At 33.8% G+C, this 20434-nt stretch overlaps 1 protein-coding gene across 2 annotated transcripts in view; it reads left to right on the top strand.

Moving 5' to 3' along the window:
• C1GALT1 (core 1 synthase, glycoprotein-N-acetylgalactosamine 3-beta-galactosyltransferase 1) overlaps window positions 1-20434 on the top strand; it is a 99263-nt gene that overhangs the window by 58140 nt on the left and 20689 nt on the right. The window contains exons 3-4 of one of the 2 annotated variants that reach the window (XM_030822128.1): window positions 1458-2125; window positions 7044-7270. In XM_030822128.1, coding sequence (XP_030677988.1) covers window positions 1458-2125; window positions 7044-7247 — 872 coding nt within the window. In that variant the 3' untranslated portion in view covers window positions 7248-7270. Of the gene's footprint in view, window positions 1-1457; window positions 2126-7043; window positions 12093-20434 lie in introns of those variants that run through there. The other variant, XM_003252544.4, reaches the window with a different exon arrangement.

Below are 20434 nucleotides of genomic sequence, written 5' to 3' on the forward strand. Positions count from 1 at the left end.
CAGGCATGAGCCACTGTGCCCAGCCGGGACATGAGAATATTTTTATGTTCCACCCAGCTTTTCCCATTATTCCCTCTCAGTTGCTTAACTAGTATATTATGCCTCCATTGTTAATTTCTCATAGGACTAAGCTTCTGTAACTTACTGTTTGACCTTAATTTTAAGCACATGCTTCGTCAGGATACTGCCCAGAACATTGCTACTGAAAGTCAGTTCATAGACTCATTCTGGTCCTATAACTAAAGAATGTCTGCTTATTTGGGAGTAAGCAGAAACTTTTATTGTAATTGGAGTAATTTTGTCTGAAGCTAAAAATAAAAATTTAGGGCTTGTTTTATATTTTAGTTTTATTTTTCTTATAATTCATTTTTATCCTATTTACACAGTGTAGACCTCTATTAGAAATAAAAGTTGGCCTTTCACCACAGATAGCTTGAGAAGTACTCATCTAGAATCTCATCATTGAGCTCTTCCTTTATACCAGTGCTACTCAAAATGCGATCCTGGCCTGACAGTTCGTAAACTGTTTGTCTGCACAAGATAATGAGGTTACACTAGGATGTAAATCAGTTTTAAGCTCACTGCTTAGTTAAGTGGACAGTTTTAGTTTTAAGCTCACTGCTTAGTTAAGTGGACATTTTGATTGGTTGGTTATGATAGTAGGCCTTTTTCAAAGTAATGTGTTGCTTTCTATTCTGGTATAAGCTCCTTATTTCTTTGCAAACCAGTAGTTTAAAGAGCACTGCTCTAGACAATCTTGGAATTCCCATGTCTACCACTGTTCTCTTCTATTTTTGATTGGTGGATTTACATTTTGGAATGAGGTATGTTACTATCAGAAAGTAATCTCAACTCCTGTGCTTTGAACTTTTACCACCTCAGGGTACTTGTAGAAATTCTTAATAGTGGATTCTTATGAACTTCAAAAATGAACTGCCACTTCAGCAACATATCTTTCCTGCTCTTCAGAAACTCATTCACAGCAGTGAGAAATTTCTGTCAATAATCTATTAAAAACTGGCTGCTTTCTTTTATGAAGCACCAAGCGGAGACTATTTAAGGCAGCATTTAGCATGCCTATGAAGCACCAGGAGAACTTATTAAAATGCTGATTCCGATTCAGTAGGTCTGGGTTGGGGCCTAAGATTATGCATTTCTAACAAGCTCCCAGGTGATGCTGCTGCTTTTAATCAGTAAACTACAGTTTGAGAAAAATTTAGATTATAATGTCAACTCTTATTAGCTCCAGTGATGTCCTGGATAACACTGACATGAAACCAATAAATCAGAGTGTCAGTTCACATTAGGATGAGTTTTGCTTTCCTTTGGCTAAATCACTAATAGAGGGATAAATAGGAGGGCCTTTGAGATTAGGAAAATGCTTTCTTCAGTATAATTTATTAATATTTGGATTTTACATCTATGTAAATAACTTTTTAAAATGTTTTGTTTAATAGATGAGAACACAGACATTGCTGAAAACCTCTATCAGAAAGTTAAAATTCTTTGCTGGGTTATGACCGGCCCTCAAAACCTAGAGAAAAAGGCCAAACACGTCAAAGCTACATGGGCCCAGCGTTGTAACAAAGTGTTGTTTATGAGTTCAGAAGAAAATAAAGACTTCCCTGCTGTGGGATTGAAAACCAAAGAAGGCAGAGATCAACTATACTGGAAAACAATTAAAGCTTTTCAGTATGTTCATGACCATTATTTAGAAGATGCTGATTGGTTTTTGAAAGCAGATGATGACACATATGTCATACTAGACAATTTGAGGTGGCTTCTTTCAAAATACGACCCTGAAGAACCCATTTACTTTGGGAGAAGATTTAAGCCTTATGTAAAGCAGGGCTACATGAGTGGAGGAGCAGGATATGTACTAAGCAAAGAAGCCTTGAAAAGATTTGTTGAAGCATTTAAAACAGACAAGTGTACACATAGTTCCTCCATTGAAGACTTAGCACTGGGGAGATGCATGGAAATTATGAATGTAGAAGCAGGAGATTCCAGAGATACCATTGGAAAAGAAACTTTTCATCCCTTTGTTCCAGAACACCATTTAATTAAAGGTTATCTACCTAGAACGTTTTGGTACTGGAATTACAACTATTATCCTCCTGTAGAGGTAAGTTTAGAAATTTTATTACTATGTTAATACTTGGACTGACTGAATTTTGTTGATAATAACGTGTTAATATGTGTATGTTTCTTTAGTAACAATAACGAGGACTCTTAGTCTTTTTAAATAGAGTGGCAGTATAACAAAATAGATGAGAACAGGGACATCAGCAGTAGTCACTTAGCAAATATCTATGGGTGCTGTTATATGCCAGGCACTGCGAATGTAGAAGTAAATCACAGCCAAGTTCCAGTTCTCGTGAACCTTACATTCTGGATGAGGAGATATACAGGAAACAGGCAGACTTATAAAGATAAAATAGGATTTTAGTAAGTGCCCTGAAGAAAAATAAGCCAAGTAAGGGGATGGAGAGTGACCCAGAGTGGGACAGAGTCCTCTGGTTTGGGTGATTAAGAAGGCCTCTCAAAGAGGTGACTTTTGAGCAGAAACCTGAGTGCTGTTAGAGAGCAAGCTGTGTGAAGATCTGGGTAAAGAGCCTTCTAGTTATCAGGAGGACTTAATGCAGGTTCAGAAAGACCTAGAGTCAAATCCTGCTCTCTCACTTAATAGCCAAACGACCTTGGATGGACAGGAGCCTTGGATGACATCTGAGCTTCAGTTTCCTCATTTGTAAGATGGACATAATGTACCTGTCTTATTTAGTTGTTGTCATTACAACATAGTACAACCCTTCACACAGTAAGCATTTAATAAGCCTTGGCTCACATTCCTGAGAATTTTATCTAAAGTGCATTATTTTATGAAGTATTCCAGTTGTACAAATATTTCAGAATATAAATTGTACTTATCCCCCATCTTTACCAAATCTTAATCTTTTGCCACATTTGTTTCAGAGTTTTTTAAAGAAAAAAAATGCTATAGTTGAGGCGTGTGTACCCTCTCCAATCTCCTTCCCTGGAGTTAACCACTGTCATAACCACTGAATGTAATATTACTCATTACCATGAATTTTTATATTTTTCCTACATGTTTATGTATCCATTAATAATATATAGTATTGTTTTTCAGATTTTTAAATAAGTATCTTTCTACAACTTGCCCTTTTCACACAACATTGAGATTTATCAGTGTTAATTATATGTCTGCTGTGTTCACTATTATAAGCATTGCTTCAGTGAATAACTGAATGAGACCAAGAATCATGAAACCTAGCTTTTAGACTCAATTCTGTTACTAATAATGCCTTTAGGCAAGTCATTAGTTGTTCTCTATACCTTCTTTTCTCTGGACCTAACATATAAATAATACAGTTCATGCTACTACTGTCATCATAAGGCAGTGCTTTCAAATCATCATCTGGAACAGTGATTCTCAACCCAGGGCAATTTTGCCCCCAGAGGACATTTGGCAAGGTCTGGAGACATTTTGGTTGTTACAGCTAAGAGGCTGCTACTGGCATCTGATGGGTAGAAACCCACTACATTATAAAGCTACTAAATGCTAAACATCCTAAAATGCACAGGACAGTCTCCTACAACAAAGAATTACTCTAACCCAAAATGTCAGTAGTACCATGGTTCAGAGACCCTGGCCTAGAACATCTGACCCAAGCTTTAAGTAATCAGCTTTAAAAGGAAACTTTTGATAGAAAAACAGACTATTTTAGTGAGAGTACTACTTTGGATGCTTTTTTGATGTACACTTTCTTAATATATTCTGACCATTCCAAGATGACTTGATCTTTTCCTTTCTTAATTCTGTATCCTTTTCGCATCTAAAAAATTTACCCAAATTCAAGAATATAAACATGTAGCAAATACATCCAAATGCATATAAGATCTTACTAAGAGTATCTGATGTTGGATACACATACAATAGTAGCAAAGGGACATCATAATTGTCATTATTTTGTAAACAGTAAAATAGCCTTCCTTCCAAACAGTAAAATAGCCTACAATTCCTATTTACAAATAAAGTATACCTCACAATATGCTTTATATGAACAAAATAAATATAATGCATCCTTTATTTACACTGTAGTGGTTTATTAAATGGATGGCAAATTTGTTATTTCTATAAAAATTTATCAAATTATGTTGAAGACCATAAAACAGAATTAGAATTCAGAGTACCAAAATTGACCCATCAATCTGACATTGTTCTCCATCAGGAGATTCTTACATAAACCCAACACGAAACTAAAATTCTATTATTATCCATCCATCATTTAATAAGTTTTCTTCCTCCTAAATGAGTTTAAATCTTATACATACTTTTTTTTCTATATACTAATTACTGAAAATACAGAAAATTTTTATCTAGCAAGTCAGGGTAAAAGATATTCTAATTCATGAAAGAGTTACATTCCTAAACTTCTTGTTCAGCACTGACTCTTAAGCAGTTTTCCCTACCCACTCCACCTTCTCAGTAATGACTTTTCACCAGAGAAGTTGCAGTGAGTCTTAATATGGTAGATTGAAAATATATGTGTAATTGTTTACATATATATATATATCTCTCTCTCTCTCTACATGAAAAATTGACTTCTGTAGGTCAGAAATGGTCAAATATGATTTATTTTATTCTTCAGTCTTATTTACATTATTCTATCTGAAACATATTAGTACATAATTGAGTTAGAGAGCTCCTGATTTTTTTAAATTGTTAACTAATTATTCTACTACTATTTTTTAACTCATTACTGATTTAAAATATCCCCTTTATCATACACTATAACCTTACTTACAGTAGGATCTAAATGTGGGATTTCAGTTCTATGCCATTGTTCTAATTTGATTTTGGCCCAGCACCGTATTGTCTTGAACCTTGTAGCTTTACAGTAGTTTTAAGTTATTATTCTAAGGGCAAATTAACTCTTCTTTTTTTCTAAGTGTTTTGGCAACTCATTTCTTTATCTTTGCATACAAACTCATTAATTTAGGGACAATAACATCTTTGCCCAGGATTTGTTTTAAGTTGCCTTTTATGTCCTTTGGTCAAGTTTTATAAACTATTTCCATAGGTATGCAATATTTTTGTTACTGTTCTACTTGGGCTTTTAAAGACTTAACTTTTTACTGATATATATGTATGAAAACTTATTTGTTTGGTTTTCTTTTTAAGCATCTTTAAAATCTGGCTTTGTAACCAAATTCTCTATTTCTGATAATTCTTCACTTGAGATTCTTGAGTTTTTTGGCTAACTGTAATTGTCTGCTAGCTCTTGTTTTCTAATAATTATAGCTTTTTTCTTTTATTGTCTTTTATTGCATAAATGCTTAACAGAATCCTGGCCATCCAGTAAAATATAAATAAATAAGAGTAACATAATTAATGCAGTAAATCTTATCAAAAATATTAATTATTTTAGAGAATATAAAAATTGCTTCCAGAGGTCAGCAGTTTAAAACTATTACTGGTCTAGTCCTTAAGTTTAATATGCACTGGACAGTATAGTAGCCACTAAGTACATGTGGTTATTGAGCACTTGAAATGTGGCTAGTCCAAATTGAGATATGCTGTAAATAAAATACACACCTGATTTCAAGAATGGCTTCATTAATCATTGTAAAACTATTGCATGTTAAAACAATATGATGAAATTTTTCAGTTAAATAAAATGAAATTAATTTCACTTATTTATTTATTTTTTTTTACATTTTTAATGTGGCTAGTATATGGCTCACGTATCTGTTGGACAGAGCTAGTTTAGATAATCACAAGTTGACTTATCTGGTTATTTTTCCTATTTGCTTTTATTCTGATATTTCCAAAAGGTACAAGAGTAGGTTGTCTAAGAATCCACATATCCGGTGTGTGTTTCAAAGGAAAGTTTAGAGATAACAGCAGATAAAATGCAGTGGACAGTTTGATAATTTTTACTACACTGTAAGCTACATACTTCCAAACATAAATTATTAGATTTATTAAATATTCAATCAATATGAATCTTCTCTTGGAACTTGCCAGACTATCTCCCTCATTCTTTACAAAGATGTCAGATGGAGCCTGAAGTTTTGTTGGAGTCACCTGGATGACACCAACATTCTCCAGATACCAATTCTGACTCTAGGTTGACTGCTTAATTCATGTTTTTCTGTGTTCCTAATTTTGTTGCTTTCTTATTCATTGTATTGTTGTTGTTTTATTTTAAACTTTGTTCTCATACCAACCCTATTAGGAATTTATGAATTACATAACTGGACCAAGGTTTAAATCTGACCTACCTGAGGGCCACCTGATGAGATTTTTCAGTCAATAATAGCTAACATTTATTGAGCATTTATTTTAAGCAAAGGGTATTGTCAAGCATTTTATACACATTGTCTCCTTTAAACAACCACCTTTTACAGATGTGGAAATTGAAGCTTATAGAGATTAAATAACTTACTCAAGGTCATATACTAGCCCACAAAATTTGGGTTCAAACCCAAGTCTAGCTTGAGAGCTTTGTCTCAAATACTGTACTGTTTGGGTTGATACATATATAGATGAAGTGTATTGGGTTGTAGACACCTAATGGGCAAAGCTTTGTAGTCATTGAATGCCCTAGAGGTATGTTTCTGAGTCTGAGCCACACCAAAAATTACAGTGAGAAAATTAGGAAGAGAAAGCAGATGTTGGAGAAGGAGATTTGTCCTTGTATAACTGCTCCTTTGATTTGAAGAAATCTCAATAATTTTATCCGCTGAAGAGTGTGAGAGAATATTGTTTCAGTTAAAAATACTTTCCACAATTTCACTTGGTTTCACCAGTTTCGATTGGTTTTAAATCATTAGGACGTCTAAGTAAACTATTGATTTCTTCCACAGGTCTAGTACATTAGGTTCCTCTGCTTTACCTTGCCATCTTTAATGTTTGTATTCTTTTAAAATTAGCTTGTCCTATAATTTATAAATATGTAAATACTGTATGCTAGCAATGTGCTGTTTATTAACCATGTCTGTTTCCACTACTTTTTTAGGGTCCTGGTTGCTGTTCTGATCTTGCAGTTTCTTTTCACTATGTTGATTCTACAACTATGTATGAGTTAGAATACCTCGTTTATCATCTTCGTCCATATGGTTATTTATACAGATATCAACCTACCTTACCTGAAGATATACTAAAGGAAATTAGTCAAGCAAACAAAAATGAAGTTACAAAAGTGAAGTTAGGAAACCCTTGAAAGAAAATCATGAATGAACAAAGGTAAAATGTCTAGCATTGCACTGAAAAAGGACTTCTGCATTTCTGACATAGAACACTGGAATCCCAGTGAGGAATTCTAAGTGAACATTCCTTATAGAAACCTTTCACATGAATGACTGTAAACTGAAGCTTTAAATGAGCTGTGAAGTCTGTTAAAATGTGTTTTGATACAGTAATATATAAATATATCTATATATATGAAGAACTTGTGTTTTTTAAATGGTGGCCAGGTAGAGGAACTAGAAAAGAGATTTTGTTGCCTGTTTTCTGACCATCTGTATTATTGTCACTGAGAAACTAAAATAGTTAAATTTACTAAAACTACACTGCACCATGTTAGTAATAAACAGATCTGCCTTAAAGAAAATTTTAGAAAGAAATATTGTTGCTCAGTGTTGTTAATACAGCTCAAGAATTGAGTTTATATTTGCAGTATGATATAAGTGATCCCCCCCCCCACACACACACACACGGAGTTTTTGTCTAATGAAAATGTTGCTGTGATTATTTATAACTGGTAGTATTTCTTCCAGAAAAAGCTAAAGTAAGACTGGCACTTATCCTGAAGTGCATTAATAAAACCACACTTAAAATTATCATGGGCCTTGACTATATTATATACTTGATTCTAATTAGTAATCTTTTACGCAATCTCTGTTGTCTCTTTTCTAAATATGTTCAGCCACTCTTGAATACCATTCTCCACTATTAACATTAATTTACTCAAACCGTTCATAGCATTCTGTAAACATGTACTTTACATATTTGTTCCCAAATTTACCCATTGTTAATTATGGGTAATAATAAATTTAATGCTATTTCAGGATGCTTTTCTTATAACAGTGCCACTCTCAGGAATTACTAAGTGACATTTTAAATTGATTATTTTAAACTCTTTCCAACTACATAGTTATGGTTTATTTCATTCTCATCCTGTTGGGATGAGAACTTGTTTGTGCCTTTCATAACTTGTTTAAAACAGAGTTTTAAAATTAATTTATAGGATCTGAGGTGGCTATTAGTTACAGTGTTAAGATTAGAATGCAAGATTTTGATGAGAATTAAAAACAATAGAAAATGCAGAGTGCTTAAACAAAAATGTTATGTATTGAAAGAGTAGATAATTTATAAATAACAGTCTGAAGGTTGATGCTATTTTGGGATAATTGTTTTGCTAATGGATAATTCTAACAACCCAGAATACCTAGTCAAGACTGTCATCAAAAACATTCACAAATGTTTCATTCTATTTTTAGTGACTCTGTTTAAAGAGTTTCTGAAAGGAAAGAAATTTTTTATTTTTATTATCTTTAGCAGAACTGAGTGTGTCATAGAATATTTTACAGACTTTCTATGAGATTATTTTTATGGTACAAAATATTTACATTTCCCTTATGTTTATCATTATGCCAATTTTACATGGCTGTCATGCCACTGACTCTGCTATTTAGCTAGGTAATTTCTTTTTTTGGAGACCGTCCCACTCTATCCCCCAGGCTGGAGTGCAGTGGTGTGATTCTCCTGCCTCAGCCTCCCGAGTAGCTGGGATTACAGGCACATGTCGCCAGGTCCCGCCAGTTTTCGTATTTTTAGTAGAGACAGGGTTTTGCCGTGTTGGCCAGGCTAGTCTTGAACTCCTGACCTCAGGTGATCCACCCGCCTCGGCCTCCCAAAGTGCTGGGATTACCAGTGTGAGTCACAGCGCCCGGCTAAGTAATTTCTGTTTATTGTGCCAAAACATGTCAAAATCATGACCTCTTCGAATGGTATATTTGAGAGGATGTTCATTTCATTGGCTAACCATGGACTACTCTGTCCACATAGTGAAAACATGCACCAGTTTTTACCTATTATCATGGTAGTATCATCTGCCAGAATTTCAAGGCATTCATTTTATTCTTTGAACAACTCTTCACCATGGTGTGGACATGAATTTTCATATGTGTTACTTGACTAGAAGTATAAATGGTTTACTATAAATATCCAAAAACCTTAAGATTTGCTCATAGGAAATGAATGTGATGATGAATCCTGGGCTCTAGAGTCAGACTTGCTTGGGTTTAAATTCTTGCTCCAACACTTACTGTTTTTGTAACCTTGAGCAATTTTACTTAATCTCTCTGTGTCTCAATTTCCTCATCTGTAAATTAGGGATGATAATACTACCTACCTCACAGGATTTTTATGAGGATTAAATAAATGTAAGGTTCTTAGAACATTGTCTGTCCCAGAATAGGGAGCAATAAATAGAAGATTGTATTATTATTCTGTTACGTTGGAGTGTAAATACTGCATTTAAGTGAATGAAAAATTTGCTTTGACCAGATACTGAAGGAAATAAATAATAGCTAGTATTTATCAAGTGCCAACTGTATGCTAGGTACTGTGCTTAGATAATCTGTGTATAATAGTGTTAATCCTCAAAATTTGGGTGTTATTCCCATATTATAGATAAGGAAACTGAGGCTCAGAGAATTAAAGTAACTTTGTCACTGTCAAAAAGCTAGTAAGTAACAGAGGTAGGATTTATATTCAAACCCTGTGTGTTCATTTGAACCGTATCAGGCTTGGGGTTATTCATTTAGCATTATTTCCGTTTTTATGTATATGATACGCGATGTCTGATACATTGGCCAGTAATAGTCAAATTAACCGAGCCAAATTGTCACAGTGATTCTTAAACTGTGGTTTTCACACTTGCCCAGGATGTTGTTAAATGCAGATCTGAAGACCCCAATCTCAGAAATTCTAATTTAAGCATGGGGCCCAAGAGTATGCATTCTTACCAGATACCCTAGGGCAGTGATTGTCAAAAGTGTGGTCCCAACAAACAGCATTAACATCACCTGGGAACTTGTTGGAAATGCAGCCTTTCTCAGGGCCCCATCTCAGATCTACTACTAAATCAGATACTCTAGGGGCAGGGGCAGGGGCTAGCAGTTGTGTTCAAGCAAACTCTGCAGGTGTCTTTCTTATCCTAGTTTGAGAACCAATACCCAACAACCTACATGATTTTGGTGCAGATAGTGTTTGAAACACACTGAAGATTACTGCCCCATTACCAAGACATTTTTCAAAAAGCATGTTTTAAATCAGTGTAGTCTAGGATCACACTATATTAAATATAAAATAAAGATAACTTAAAGGATCATTGGATCATTCATTTTGGCCAAATTTTTAGCTTCTCTGAAGTGATTAACACCAGGGCCCACAATAAAATCTGTAATTCTCCAAGTTTAGTAATTTTATATTGAGGCAGGAAGGGTTCATTAAGTACTAATAAGTATATAATTTATTAAAAGCATACATAAGTGTCATTCAAAAAGGTCCATAATTGTTAGTAAAAAAAATTAAATTGAAGTAGTAAATGCTATTTTATAACATACATTTTTCTGCTAATTCATTGTTTTGTGTGACCTAATAAAGCAAAAGAAAAACAAAAAAGCAATTCTCCAAGTACTTCATAGAGCACATAAAACCAGATTTCATGATGATGATGTATTCACTATCTATCTTTTAGATTAAGATCTCTGTTATTTGGTAAATGATTTTAGTATGGTTTCAAAACATAAGGCTTTTGATGTCTTATGTTCTCTAATAATGGTATGCTTGTATTTTCTAGTGGAAAGTTCATAGATAAAACAGACTTTTGTCCCAGTTTGCTTTCAAATATAAATTTCAGATGAGTTTTTCTTACTGTAATGAGGTATGAAAATAAATCACTGATCGGCTCTTAATATTTTTTGAATATGGAGTTGGATTTGAGCAGTAAATTTGCTAACTGGTTATTTTCACAATTTTCTTGAGTATTAATTTTTCACTTCTTTGAGACTGTCAAACTATAGTTATTACCAGGTTGACGCACTGTTGTACCTGAAAGAATCCCTTGATTAAATTATATCTAGCATTTTATTTGCCATTTAAATTTTCAGGTCATTAGACTATAATTCTTTGACAGTTTCTGCCTGGTGTTTATTGCCCTTCTTTATTTGCTTTATTACTAACTTCCATTTTCTAGTTACTCTTAAATGCTGCCTTCACAGGGTTAATTTGGCTGTTAATAGTGATTAGAATTTTTATTACTTAATTGATCATTTTAAACCTACTAACTAGGGTTCCCTATGAAATTGAAAGTAAAAGTCTAAGAATAATGCCTGCTGGCTCTGCCTACTTAAAAATCTATAATTTTAAATTAATTCTACATCTACAATTATTAAAGGAAGTAATGTTATTTGGATTCTTCCACTCACCCTTTTCCCAAAAACAACAACAAAAAACAAAACTCATTTTCTTTATTTTTCTACTTTATAGTAGGCCTGACAGAAACATACTGAAGCAATCTGGGAGACAACCTGTGATAGTTTAAAAAATGTGTTTATATATAAGATTTGAAATGAAAACTTTAATGCAGGCTAGAATAAGGAATTTTACAAATTCTCTTTAGAGAAACCAACTTTAAAGTTTTAGAGTTGAATTTTGCTCTATCTCAACTCCCTTACCTCGCTAGTTTTCAGTTTATATTAATAACTTTGCAGGGCCCTGCAAATTAATAATCTACATGAAGTACATTATTAGAGGGAAACTAATCTTACTGCTAAGCAGTGTGTTGTACTACATAGTGAATGTTGGTGTTTTGGAATTTAAAAATTATTTAAGGTAATGGTGTTATGAATGGTTTAAAAATGTCTGGTGACTTGCTTATTTTAAGTGATCACCATTAAGTCAGAAAAATGTATTTTTAAATGTTTCTTGAAGTGCCTTTTGAACATTTTTAAACAGCGGATTTAAATAATGCATAAAATAAATTGCCATGTTCAAAGTTGTTTCATCTGATTATTTTTAACCAATATAAAAGTTGTGAGATAAATGTTGTCTTTTATGGGTAGTTTGGGGTTATTTTTCCAAAAGTTTAAAATTGTTTTCCCATCAAAGCTATTTAGTTTGAATAGGCTTACGTTAAGTTTTACTGCAATATATATTATTTACTTTAAAGCAAAAAAAATTCCACCTCTGACTGAGAATAATGTACTGTAAAAAAAATTAGAAACACTGTAGTCCAGGTAAGTGTGTCTAGATGGGTGGGGGCGGAGGAGGGGAGAGAATCTCATATATTTAGAGAGAGATTGCTTCTGTGCTCCTTGGTATAGTTTGCTGTGCTCCTTGGTATAGTTTGATCTATCTCATACACTGAGAAATTAGTTTATTCAACAAATACTTATGCCAGGCATCTGCTAGAAATACAGTGGTGAGCAAGACATACAGGATGTCTTAATTCTAGAGTTAGAAAATAAGCTAGTAGATGAATAAACAAAGTATTTCAGAGATTGGCATTAGGAAAATAAAAATATCAGAACAATTTTCTGGATGGGGGTATTAAGGAAGACTAGGAAGTAACATTTGAGCAGAGACTTGAATGTTGAATAACAGACATTTTATATACTTCAGAAGTTACTTTTATCTATGAAATTATTTGCTCCAACTATGTGTTTTAAAAAAAAAGTTTCCACCCTTGCTTAATCATGCTGTGGGTATATGTGAAGGCTTACCGAAATGTAAACTATAGGCTAAAAAACTTTTGTGTTTTTAGGCATACTTCATCCAGAGCTCAGGTCTATTGATAGATTTGTCTGGGAGTTTCAGGATATGAATAAAAACAGACCTAGTGTTTTATCTCTTCCTAGGCAAACAGTTACAAATTCCATAAGGCCCTTGAGTCTAGCCTGTATGTCTTGATTTTTCAGTAATCTGCTACCTAGTATGTTCTTTATTAGCATGTGTGTGTGCACACGCAAGCATGCGTGCACACTGTTATTTGGATTAGACAGCTTTAGAAAAGCTGAGGAGATAAATACCACTTCATACTACTTTAGTAGTAGAGTTGTATAATTTAACATATTCAGACAGCTAACTATTTTCCAACTAGCTGTACTGATAATTGTTAAGTCAGTGGAAAGTAGATATATTTACCTAAATATATACCATTAAACCTATTTTAAGTTTTCCAAAGGTATGACTTCATAGTACTGGAAAGGATACAAGAAGATTCTTGCTGAATTTATCTCCTTGTTAAAGGGAAGTACTCTGCAGAGCTCAACATAATTTTTGTCTTAAAGTCTAATAATGCTGACAATATTTATTGTTCAAGGGAAATTTTTTTAGTGGTTAAGAATGAATGAACATTTAACTAAAGTTGAATAAGTTCGGCAACATTGGCACTCTCCAGATACATCTGTATTAGTAAAACAGAAGTGAACTTTGTTTTGCCATGAGTTTATTACTAATGAACGCATTTTGTATTGCTGCCTAGAACTTAAAACTGTCTCCATGTTGCATTTCTTCGTGTTGCATTTCTTCTACCAAATGTGCTGGTGTTTCTTGTATTGTTATCAATATTGCTTTTCTCCAGGACTGAAAATTTGTCCAAGGCATTATATACTTTCTTATATATTGCCCCTATATAGTGCAGTTGAATACAACAGCTTACTTTGAAATAACAAAATACTCATTTTTTAAAAAATGAGATTCAATCCTAGAACTTAGGCTCTTTGGCTTTTCTAATGAATGCCCAGTGAAAGATTAACAGTACTTCTTCATTTCTAGAACTGCTGAATGATGTGCTGTCATAGAACTAATTTGGGAACAGTGTCTTCATTTTTACAACTAATCAGGTTTTGACTTTCGTAAGCTTCAATTTTTTTTTTCATAGAACTACCTAAACTGCATTGTCTCCCCTTCTATAACTCTAACAGTTCATTCTCATTAATTTTCTTGTCTAATTGTTAGATTGTGGAAAGGTGGTGATAAAATCCAGAACATAGGTTTAGAAGAGAAGTAATATTCAACTTTTCCTTTAGTTCTACACATGACTGTCTTCCTTGTTTTTATACTTTTTGGTGGGGTGTGGGTAGGTGAGTGTGGGTGTGTATATGTCAGAGACAGAAAGAAAAAGGATGGTTATTATATTTTAATAACTGGATTTTTAATGTAATTGAAGTATTAAAACTACTGCATTTTCATGTTGATTAGGTTTATGTAATAAGCAGTTTATTTGATGAAATGAAGGTAAATATGTGTTTAGAATAATTGGCCACAGAGAGAATTCCTGATTTTTAAAGTAATTTTTACAAACCTGACTGAATTTCTCTCTTTTTTTGGCCTTTGAATTTATAGCTCTTGGAACCTTCTCCTACTCATCTCTCCTTCCATGTTTTTTTCTTTTACCCTTTCTTTTTCTTCTAATTGGCAGCAGCAAGTCTTTAGTTTCTTAAGACTTTTTATTGCCCCCATTCTTTTTTCTTTTTTTTTTTAAGTAGGGACAGGGTCTTACTGTGTTGCCCAGGCTGGTCTTTAAACAGTTTGGCCTCCCAGAGTGTTGGGATTATGTGCATGAGCCACCATGCCTGGCTACCTCTATTTTCTATCAAAATGGATGTGTTTAAGGCTTTTTTTAAAAATTGTGTATCTTTTGTGAACCTCAGTTCCCTCTCACCAGCCTAGAAGTTGCTGAAAGAAGAGATAGCACTCAGAGAATTGATGCCCGCATTATCCTGCAGTTTCCTCTTTCGTAAGGAAATGTTTCCTTCTAGAACCTACCCAGTGAAAATATGGGTGCTTAAATACCTGGAAACCAGTGGGGAGAAAAACTTAACCTTTATAGATAAAAGATTTCAGTGTTCAGTATTAAGGCAGTCCTCTCTCACATCTTAAAAATGGTCACTATGACCTATTGAATAAAATGAATATAACCTCAGATTATGTGACCTTCCACAGCCTGACTCTAGCATGTATCCCCTTTTTAAATAATTGCTATTCCTTACCTAAACTCCAGACAAATTTAGCTCCAAATCATTTAACCAACATTTGAGTGCCTACTAAAAGTATTGAGCTAGATAATAGGGATAAAATGGCAAATTATATTTGTGGCTGTCAAGGAACTCACCTTCTATTAGAAGCAAAGTACCCAAAAAAGTAGTTGTGTGCAGTAGAGTTATACTCTCAGGCAATGTGCTAATTGTTTTACATTGCATTATCCCATTTAATTCTTATTACAGTCCTGGTGGATGGACTCTACTATCCACCGTTTCAGGCATCTACTGGGGATCTCGGTATGTATCCCCCCATGGTTAAGGGGGAACTACTGTATTTTGTTAACCTCCAGCACTTTACAAAAAAGAGGAACTGAAAGTACCAGATGTTACATAGAAGAAAGAATGGAGTGTGAAGCAAGAGACTCTTCTCGAAAGGGGCCATTTAAATCGTTTCATTTCCATATGCAGCCATAACCGTGTAAAAACTTCCATCCACATCATTCAATGGCTTTTATACTCTTAATTCATATTGCTAAGAAAACTTCTGGCTTATTCTTCTTGTTAAAGTTTATGAAGTATCCTGATACCTGGGCGGGGTGGGGGAATGCCATTTCTATGACATAAGCCCATTAACCCATCCAAATTGTCAGAATCAAGAGTGTTTGTTTGAGAAATTGTTTCCTCTTTTTAAACATTTAACATTTTTCTTTTGTGTTAGTTTTTCTTCAAAACTTACAAAAAAGTATTCATCATTATATCTTGTGTATTTACTACCAACTTTTACTAAATAAGTCATCTTTCCATAAAAAAAGTGATAAGCTCCATTATTTTAAAAAAAACTTAAACATTCATTAAAGATGGCCATTTCAAAGACAAAAATTTTAAAAGGACCCCAAACCCCACCATCCCCCAAAGTAGGTCCAATTAATGCATAAATATAAATTGGATAGTAAGCTAAATAGATAGAAATGGTTTTATGAAAGTGAGATCGTGTAACAAATGCTAATTTTAACATCATAATTTTAAAAAAATACAGTTGCTCTTGATCTGGCCAAAATCTGCAAATTGTCCTGGGAGCAGGGAGAGGGGGTTGTCATCTTAGCAGCAACAAAATTAAGTGATTTCTTTGGGAGGGGGAGATGGAGAGAGGAAGAACAGACTGGACTTAGGCTTCTCTGTAGCAACATTGAGTGCTAAAGCAGAGTGAAACAAAGTCTACCAGATTCTTGGGGGAGGAAGAAGCCAAGTGATTTCAAATGTAAGGGTAAATTGAAAGAGTCAGGGTGGACACTTCTTGAAAAATCTAGATGATGAAGCCCATCTAAAGAGATGAATGGACAAACATTGAGACAGGACTGATGGTGGTTAATTATTTAACTATGTAGTTATAGAATTATTTAAATAAGACTATAGAAGCATATTGAAATGTTATAAATCTTGATATAGAAAAGATGATTAACAAGTTAGAAAATAGAATATCAAAGACAAGGTAAGAGGTAATATATACATGCCCTAATTGGTTTTACTTTTCAGAATAGAAATTTTGTAAAATTGATAATATATCAAGAAATAGGGATGTAATATATTCTGAATAGTTAATGAAGGTAATCACCAAAACTCTAAGCCTGATAACTTTTAAAATGAAAACACAAAATTAAAGATAACACAGGCCATATAAGAAAGCTAAAGCGGGAATTTAAAATAGAAAGATGACAGAATTAAGACCAAACATAGATATGATGTCAAATAAGGATAAATATGATTTAACTTATAAATGTATGAATATATAAAAACTGTTGGCAGTACCTTTGGGGAAGGGTACTAGGATTGGAAAGAAATTCAATAATTCACTGTTTTCCTTTTTGAACTTTTAAAAAATCATGTTTATGTTGTCATAGTTTAGAGAACTAAAGTGGGGAAAAAAAGCTGTTGGCCCTGGCTCCCTAGGGTTTTTACAACTAGTGGTGAAGAATGTCCACAGACATTCTTAAGCAGCAGTAGAGGTAAGCAGGTACACACATGAGCTGGAAAGATCTCAAAGCTGATTTGGATTCTTTTATCTTGCCATAAGAAATTACTTTCTTCAATCAAGGGTATAAAGACTGCTGAACTAGTTCATAATGAGGGTAGATGAAGGAAGTATCCATCTTAAAGAGTGGTAAATAGTTGACCCATACAAAGGACCAGCAGCCTCATGTGGACCCATCTTAGCATCCTTCTCTCCTACTCCAAGGGTGAAGAGTACTCAGAAGTTACTATTTATTCTCAAAGCCTTGTGTCAGATTATTTTCATATCTTTCTTAGATCTGTTCTGGCTTAAGTCTTACTCTCTTATTCATGGAAATAGAAGACATTGAGCCCTTTCCCACATAAAAATATAGGACTACTGATTTCTAGAGCTTAAAGATGTTCTAACACCTCGTTTGAAAGATTCAGAAACAGATCTAGAGATGTTAAAGTTTAGAAAAATGACACAAATAATGCCAGAAGTGGCAACTCAATTTTCCTGACTCCCAGGTTAGTGGTCTTTGTACTAAATGCAATTTCTTATCTTCACTGAACAACCTGAGCTATGTACTTTTTTTAACAAAATTTTTTGTGGGTACATAGTAGGTGTACATATTTATAGGGTACATGAGACACTTTGATACAGCCATGCAATAAGTAATAATCACATCATGGAAAATGGAGTATCCATCCCCTCAAATATTTATCCTTTGTGTTATAAACAATCCAATTTATACTCTTTTAGTTATTTTTAAATATACAATTAAATTACTGACTATAGTCACCCTATTGTGCTATCAAATACTAGATCTTATTCATTCTTTCTGTTTTTCTTTGACCCATTATACTGCTAGATAGAACTCACATATTTGGTCCCTGCCTTTTCCCACCATTTGCAAATAGATCCTAGGCATGATCCTAATAGTTGCCAGGCACTGTTATCAGAGATCATATCTGTCTTGTTTCCAATTGTGTCTGGGACATAATAGGATTTTTTTTTTTTTTTTTTAAATAACAAAGCCACGTGTAGTGCTGCATGCCTGTTGTGCTAGCTACCCAGGAGGCTGAAGCTCAGGAGTTCAGGTCCACCCTGGGCAACAAGACTCCATCTCTACAACAAAAAAGTTTAAAAAGATTACTATACGATTACTATACATTGTATGTATCAAAATATTACTCTCTCCCCCATAAATATGTACATTATATATCAATTAAAAGGAAATAAATGGTGAGCATCCTTTCACTATGAAGAAAAGTTCTCCATATGCCCCCTACTTTCTTCTGTTTCATTTTTAAGGAGACCTCTAAACAAAATGCTTTTCTCATGGATATGGAGGGACCCCTAAACAGGTTTTCTACTTAAGAAAATCTTGATTTGAACTCCACCTATCATACACCATCGGGTAAAAAGCCTCACATTTATATTGGAGAATATAGTCCGGAAAAAGAACAAAACCTCAAGTGTGGGGAGAAGATTGTGTTTATTTGTCGTTAGGGAGGAGAGCTCAGGTTCCTTTTCTCTACAGTGACCATTAGACATTCCAAAGCACTGTCACTTGGTGTATCTCAGTGCTCTTGGTTACTGAAGCAACAAGTGGTCTGTGATGACAAAAAAAAGGTAGGATCGTTCCTAACACTGGTAAGGAGAAAACTGTGTCGAGTTAATAATTAATTTACATTTCAAGTTACAAGTTTTCTATCCTAAAATCCAAAAAAAGCAACAGCTCTTTTTTTTCCTCCAGTCATTAAATCACCCATTCAACAAACTTTTACCAGGCTCATGGTTTGTCAACTATAGAAGAGAAAGGAGGACGAAACCTGTGGTTAAGGCTTGCCTGAAGGATCTCACATTTGAGTTGGGGGCTGACATGCCAGTGAACAAATAGCCTCCTCAGGACTATGATAGAGGTATTTACAAAGAACTATAGGAGGACTATATATTAAGTGTTTAGGGATCTGAGAAGTTTCAAAGAAATTGTGGCATTTGAACTAGATTTAAAGAATAAGGCTCAGGTACAACTTCATGTGAAAGAGTTGATATATTCACAAATTTGCTAAAGCCCAGTTAACTTCATTCTTCTGGAGTTCCAGTTTTTTCCCAAGTGCAGTCAGTGTACCATTTTTTCTGAGACCCAGAGCCATTTTCTTTCATTGGCATGTTTTTAGATTTATTTTTCAATAACTCCAGTACCCCTGAAGTTTCCTTCCTTAGATCTTGAACAAATATATTCAAGTTGGGCATTACTGCATGGTTTGAGGATAATGTCTTTCCTGTTAAAAATCTTTTTAAGTTTTTATGCAAAGGTAATATATGCATTTGGTAAAAGAGAATGAATATAAAATGAAAAACAATAATCTACTACAGCCCCACCCAGCAGTCCCTTTGTCCAGCCATAAACAGAAAATAACAGAACTGTACTCATTTCCAAACTAAACACATCATTCTGCTCCTTCCCTTTTCTGCTTACTGTTTAATAACTTAGAGATAATTCTTTTTAATAGTTACCTAGATCTCTGCATGGATGTGCCATAATTTTTTAGCCATTCCTCTATTGATAATTGAGTTGGATACTTTTATTATAATTATTGCTGCACTGAACATCTTTGAAATGATTGTGTGAAATGACAGCCATAGGATAAGTTCCTAGCAAGGAATTGCTGAGATAAAGAATGTATGCATTTAAATATTCATAGATACTGCCAAATTGCGTTCTTAAACTGTACTACCTTATACTGCCACTCAACATTTGTGAGTATATTTTCCTGCCCCTTTTACCAAAGTTTTTCATTATTAAACTTACTAGTTTTATCACTGCATTAATATCTGATAATTGTTGATTTGTACTTAAGGTTTGAGTGTTTTTTTTATACATTGGTAATTTGCATTTCATCTTAGCCAGTTTTTAATATTGAATTACTAGGGTTTTTAAAAATTTTTATAAACTCTGAATATTGGCTTAGTTTGTATGTATTAGAACTGTTATGATTATTTCGTACTTAAGTTGTTTTTTTCCCACACAAACCAATTAATCAATCTTTCCTTAGGGCTATTGAATTGTGTGTCTTGCTCACACCAAGGTTTATTTATAATATGCTTATGTTTTCCTCTTTCTTTCATAGTCTCATTTTTTTGTAGTTATATTTTTGATCCCTCCAGAATTTATTTTCTTATATGGAGTGAGGTAGGAAAATGGCTACCCATTTGTTAATACACTTTATTTGACGATCCTTTCTTTCAACATTTATTTTAACTCACCATTACCACATGATATTTCATTATTGGTTTGTGTATAAACTGTATTCTGGTCTGCTTATCTGCCTATTTCCTCTGCAGTACATTGTTTTAATG

This window comes from Nomascus leucogenys, chromosome 11, assembly GCF_006542625.1.
Source record: "Nomascus leucogenys isolate Asia chromosome 11, Asia_NLE_v1, whole genome shotgun sequence".
NCBI lineage: Eukaryota > Metazoa > Chordata > Mammalia > Primates > Hylobatidae > Nomascus > Nomascus leucogenys.